The 6,334-nt window shown below is 38.8% G+C and overlaps 1 protein-coding gene across 2 annotated transcripts in view; it reads right to left on the bottom strand.

Moving 5' to 3' along the window:
* Positions 1–3,570: 3,570 nt before the first annotated feature.
* Positions 3,571–6,334, bottom strand: part of Mcee (methylmalonyl-CoA epimerase) — a 20,582-nt gene continuing 17,818 nt past the window's right edge. For both annotated transcript variants that reach the window (XM_021168139.2, XM_029479909.1), the window contains exon 3: positions 3,571–3,851. In XM_021168139.2, the coding sequence (XP_021023798.1) occupies positions 3,699–3,851 (153 nt within the window). In that variant the 3' untranslated portion in view covers positions 3,571–3,698. The remainder of the gene's footprint in view (positions 3,852–6,334) is intronic.

Here is a 6,334-nt window from a genome sequence, read left to right as displayed (position 1 = left end):
GTGGTACAGTTCAGTTCTCTAGAGGGTTGTTTATTTGTTTAAGGTTTTTATATGCTGTTAGAAAAGATCGTTGATGTTACAAACTGTTATCACAGTGAGCTTTTTTATTGTGTCAATTTTGAGTCCTGTGTTTCCAGTTGTATCATTTTTTATACCTAATTTTAGTATTTGTCATTTTGTGCTTGGAGCATTCTATACTATTACATGATGTATCTTTTTCTTCCTGGCATTTTGTTTGTTCTGAGGTCTACTCACCTTGCAAGAACGTTGCCACTCCAGTCATCCTTGAAGATGTGTTGCATGACAGTTATTCTTCTGATCTTGCACTGTTAACCCATTAATATATTATATATTTTAAGTAAGTTTCTTATGATGGTGTTAGGTTGGGCCATTTGTTGAAGTTGATTTTTTTTTTCATTTTTGGCATCTTTGCTAAATATTAAATGGCTGATGATAACATTCATCTTGCATTCATCTTGGGCCTTTGGTTTTATTCTGTTGGTCTACATGATGGTTTTGTGTCAGTCTTGCACTATTTTCATTACTTTGGCTCTGTAATATATCTTAATATCTGAAATGGTAATGCCTCCAGCATTGCTCCTTTTTGCTTAGGATTATTTTGCCTCTCTTGGACCTTTAGTTCCATATGAATTTTGAGATAGCTTCTTTTCTATTTCTGTTACGAATGAGATAGGGACTTGGATTTTGTTTAATCTGTAAATAACTTTTGGTAAATGGTCGATTTCATAATATTAATTCTACCAGTCCATGAGCATGGGATGTCTTGCATCCTCTAGTGTCTTTCTCTACCATTCTTCAGAGGTTTAACACTTTCATTGTGGAGGTCCTTCACTTCCTTCATTAGGTTTGTTCATAGATATTTTTTTCTTTAAGGCTACTGTGACTAGGAGTGTGTCCATGACTCGTTTCTCTGTACATTTTTTTTATTGGATATATAGAAAAGCTATTGATTTGTGAAATTTGATTGTGTATCCTGCCATATTACTGAATTTGGTTAGCCTCTCTAGAATTTTCTGGTAGAATTTTGGGGATCTCTAATGTATAGTATCATGGTATCTGCAAATAGGAATTGTTCAATTTATTTTCCTGTTTATAGCCCTTGAATTTCCCTTTCTTTTAAATATTATTGCTCTAGGTCATCCTTAAAGCACAATATCAAAGGGAGTGAGGATAGTGGCCCTCCCTGGCTTATTCCTGACTTTGATGGGATTACTTTGATCTTTTTCCATTCAGGATGATTTTGGCTGTGTGCTTCTTGTATATAACTTTCATCATGTCCAAGTTATGTTCCCTCTAGCCCTTCATCTTCTAGAACATTCCTCATGAAGATCTGTTTGATTTTGTCAAACACTTTTTCTGCATGTATGGAGATGATAATGCTTTTAATTCCACTTATGTGATTTATTAAGTGTGCTGTCTTGTATATGTTAAACCATCCTTGCATTTCAAGAATAAAGCCTACTTCATCACAGGGTGTAATATTTTTATGTATTCTGTTTCCAAGTATTTTGTTGAGCATGTTTGAATCTATATTCATCAGGGATATTGGCCTATAGTTTTTGTTGTGCCTTTATCTGGTTTGGATATTAGAGTGATAATAGCTTTGTAGAAATTCCCACCTCCACATTCTCTGTGTGTGTCCTTCTCTGTCTCTGTCTCTGAAGGAATAGTTGTAAATCTTCTTCTTTGAAAGTCTGGTAGAATTCTATTGTGAATCCATCTGGCCCTGGACATTTATATTTAGCTGGAAGATGATTATTATTATTATTACTTTTCAATGTCCTCTGTTATGGGTCTGTTTGGGCTGTTAACTTCTGATTTAATTTTGATGATCTGACTGAATCTAGAAAGTCATTAATTTCTTTTAGATTTCCAGCTTAATGGAGGACAGGGTTATAAAATATTTTCCTATAATATTCAGACTTCCTTTAGTGTTTGTTGTAATGTTTCCTTGTTCATTTCTGGTTCTGTTAGTTTGGATCATCTCTTTCTCTTGGTTAGTCAGGCTAAGGGTCTGTCAATCTTTTTGTCTTCTCTAAGCTCAATAGATTCATTGTTTTTTGTTTATTTTTTGTACTCTTTTGTTTCTATTTCACTGATTTCTACTCTGATTGCTATTATTTCTTGCAAGTAACTGGGTTTGGATTTGGTATGTTCTTGTTTTTCCAACTTTTTTTTTATTATTAAGCCATTACTTGTGCTCTTTCTAATTTTTTAAGTGTGCTCACTTAGAGCTATAAATTTCCTTCCTGGGACTGCTTTCAACATGTCTCAGAAGTTTTGTCATGTTTTCATTTTCGTGTCACTCCAGGAAAATTTTTTATTTCTTGATTTTTTTTCTCATTTCTCATTCAGTAATGAGTTAATATTCATGAGTTTGTATACTTATGAGAGGTTTGTTGGCTGTCAATTTTAAGTTGTATTACATTGTGATCAGATAGGATCCAAGGAGTGATTTTAATCTCTTTGAATTTATAAAGAGTTGTTTTGTCTTCTAGGATGTCTATTTCAGAAAAGTTTCCGTATGCTGCTGAGTGGAGTGTGCATTCTTTGATGTTTGGGTGGGATACCCTGTACATATCTGTGTAGTACATTTGATGTATGGCGTCAATTAATTCTAAATGTTTCTCTGTTTTTGTCCAGATCACTTGTCTACTGGAGAAAGTGGCATACTGAAATCACCTACTATTCATGGATTGATGTGAATTTGTGTCCTTAAATCTAGTAGTGTTTTAAAAAAAAAATGCTATTGGGTCCCCCTGGGTTCAGTGCATATATGTTTAAGATAGTAATATCTTCTTGGTTAACTCTTCCCTTGATTAGAATGAAGTGCCCCAACTAACCTCTTCTGATCAGTTTTAGTTTGAAGTCTGTGATGTCATATATTCAGGTGACAGTGCCCTTTTGCTTTCTGGTGCCATTTAATTGGAGTACTTTTGTCTATTCTTTTACTCTAAGGCAGTGTTTATCTTTAAAGCGGGCTCTTTCATACTGTTGGTATGTCTTCGATGGGATTTGGACTTGTGGGTTTCTTTGGTTACTCGTCTATCTGGGATGGACAGAGCAGGATGGGGCAGATGAGAGGGTGTTGGGGGCGGGGGAAGGGAAGATTGGTAGCTGTTGGAAGTGGGTTGGGTGTAACAAATCAGGTGGACCACCAGGACTGGGTTGACGTATGGGATGTTCCTATTCATCCAAGCTAGGGGTGTGAAGATAGATATGGCTGGGTACAAAGGTTGGATATGGTGTGGGAGGGGCCTGTGAGTTAGAAGATACGTAGGACTGTCAAAGCAAAAGCGTAGAGATCCGTTGCAGGGCAGGCAGAGGAGGCCTGACTAAAGCTGAGAAACTCAATGTAGGACCTGGGCTGGATCTGGTAGGTTGAGGAGAAGGTATGAATGAAGAAGAACATGGACTAGATCCTGGAGAAGGATATGGGAAATCTGTCTGAGTGGAGAGGTTAGATGAAATGCCTATGAATATGATTTTAACAATGTCAAGTACTTGGTAATTAAGATTTCACCCAAATTCAAATAACAAATACATGAATGTATATACATGTGCATATATTTTAATCTTTCTGCCATTAAAGTTTTAAAGTAGTGGAAGTAGTAGCACAATGCATCTGATATTATTGATAAGGGTTGCTTGGGTCAATTAATTAAGTTTCTCATAAATCATGCTTGCTCCAGTTCTACAAGGACCCCACCACAGTCTTTGGGATGGAGGAAAATCACGGGTTTCCCATGTGCTCCTATTTTGGCCTCATCACTCAGACTACGGATCTTCTTTTTCTTCAGATCCATCACAGCTGCACTGATGTTGTCCACCTGGGAAAAGGAGAAAAATATGGGTGCATCTGAGATCATAAAATACCGAATGCTACTGTTTGGCTTGAGCCTGTGCCATCTGTTTCCTCTGCCTTTGGACAGGACTATTCTTAAACCATTACATGTGCTGGGGTAGGGTCACTCAGTCATGAAGCATTGCCCAGAGTGCATGTAGTCAGCCCTGAGGTCCATCCTCAGCACCAAAAATCAATCAATCAATCAATCAATCAATCAAAAATAAGCCTACGTTTTTCAGAAGAAAAAAAACATGAAAACTACAACACCAAAGACGTTTATATTGGTAGATGTTTCTTTTTGTAACCTACACTGTGTATATTATACTTTATGGATTTCTTTTAATATTGTACAAACTTTTTCACAGGGAGGTGTGTTTCTCATCTATAATGAAAAAAAAAGGGAGGTTGTTATGTGTGGCTCTTAAGTTCCCCAAAAGTTCACTAGTAAACACTTGCTCCCCAGGTTGGTGCTGTTGGCCTTTAGCCAGGCTTAGAGGAAGGTCTCAGACTATGCCTTTGAAGGAGACAGTGTACAAGTTTGGGGTCTTGTAATGGAGAGCAGCATTTTGATGGCAGCTTTGTAGGGTTTTCATTTATAGTTTTAATCACAAAGGTCATAACCAGGTAGGAGGTCGGTGGGAGGTGGGGTGGGATCAGGAAAGCATATTTGCTGAGTACCTACTATGTGTAAACGGCTAAGAACCTCTTGGTCACTTCTCCTGATTTTGAGTGGCAACTCATGTCTTCTACAGTGTTTACTCATAGTATGGTGGTTTCAATATGCTTGTCCCAAGGAGAGGCACTATTAGGAGGTGTGGCCTCAGTGGAGTAGGTGTGGCCTTGTTGGAGGAAGTGTGTGTCATTGTGGGGATGGGCAATGAAACCTTCCTCCTAACCATGTGGGAGTCAGTCTTCTAGCGGCCTTCAGATGAAGATGTAGAACTTTCAGCAACTCCTGCACCATGCCTGCCTGGACACTGCCATGCTCCTGCTTTGATGACAATGTACTGAACCTCTGATCCTGTAAGACAGACCCAATTACATGTTGTCCTTATAAGAGTTGCCTTGGTCATGGTGTCTGTTCACAGCAGTAAAACCCTATCTAAGACATATGGATACATTTATTAGTCAGCTTGGAACCAATAACACAACAGCAACAAGCACACCCAGAAACAGTTGTGAGCTGAGATGTGGAACAGAACCGGTCTCCCAGAAGAGCAACAAGTACTCTTAACTGCCAAGCCACCTCTCCCACCTCAGATAATAGAAAGCATTTCTTTAAAAATGGTGTGATACGTCAACCCACATAGATCTAAATAGCTTCCAAGAGCTGAAGCTATAATCATGAGTTCAGGTTGATGCATCTTTCCACTTTGCATGATGGCTGCTTTCCGAAGACAGAGTATGGGGGTGTGGGGGAAGGACTGGTTACTTTACAGTGGTAAAATGGACTGACTTCTCAGGTAGATTCGCAAGGTTAATGTCAATAATGACATTAACAGTGTCTTGTTGACTGTCAGATTTATTGATGTGAGGCCATGAGAATGGCATTCATCACAATTCCCGTTCAACCAGGAGAAAAAACACCAGGCACCTCTCAATGACAGTTTAAAGCAACTAGAAAACTTTCCTATGTCAAGGCCACTGCAAACAAGCAAAGTCTGAGAAACTGTCATGGGCAAGAGGAGCCTAAAGGGACATGACAGCTAAATCTAATATGAAACTCTGGAACAACAAAAACAAAAGGTACACTGGAGCCGGGCATGGTGGCACACGCTTTTAATCCTAATACTCAGGAGGCAGAGGTAGGTGGATCTCTTTGAGTTCGAGGCCAGCCTGGTCTTCAGAGTGAGTTCCAGGACAGCCAGGGCTACACAAAGAAACCCTGTTTTGAAAAAACAAAAACAAAAACAAAAAAAGGCCGTGGCTAAAAGTATGAAAGTCCCCCCAAAAAATCTAGACTTTACTAATCGTGGCTGAACCTTGGTTCAGTAAGTCTAACAGAGGTATCCCACTAACGTAAGGAAGTTCTTTAACACAAATAATGTGAAGAAATCAATCACACTTGTAAAGACTGGATCTTGTTAAATACTGGTTAGAGGAAGTCAACTGTAAAATGACATCTATAACTTAGTTTTCTGGTTTGACTTATAGACTGTGTATAGATGCTCATTTCAGAGAGCTACCTTCAATTCTGGTTGGCATAATGTCATCTAATGAGTGCTGTTTGATAGGTAAGGGCAAAATGACATAGAGGAAATTACTTTGAGATGGTTTAACAAAGAAACAAGATGTAACAAGATCTTAAGAACTGTTAGATCTGAGTGGTAAGAATTTAGGGGTTCGCTGGTGAGTGGAGCACAGCTTCTGCTCCAATCCAATTGCGCGGGACCTGAGACTGCATTAGTTAGGGAAGCAGAAACCGGCCTGAGTAGGGCCACAGGCCTCATCCGGCCGGATCAGCGG

Source organism: Mus caroli, chromosome 7, assembly GCF_900094665.2.
Source record: "Mus caroli chromosome 7, CAROLI_EIJ_v1.1, whole genome shotgun sequence".
In the NCBI taxonomy this organism is placed as follows: domain Eukaryota; kingdom Metazoa; phylum Chordata; class Mammalia; order Rodentia; family Muridae; genus Mus; species Mus caroli.
The sequence above is the reverse complement of the archived record's forward strand: the minus strand, read 5'-3'. Positions and strand labels throughout refer to the sequence as shown.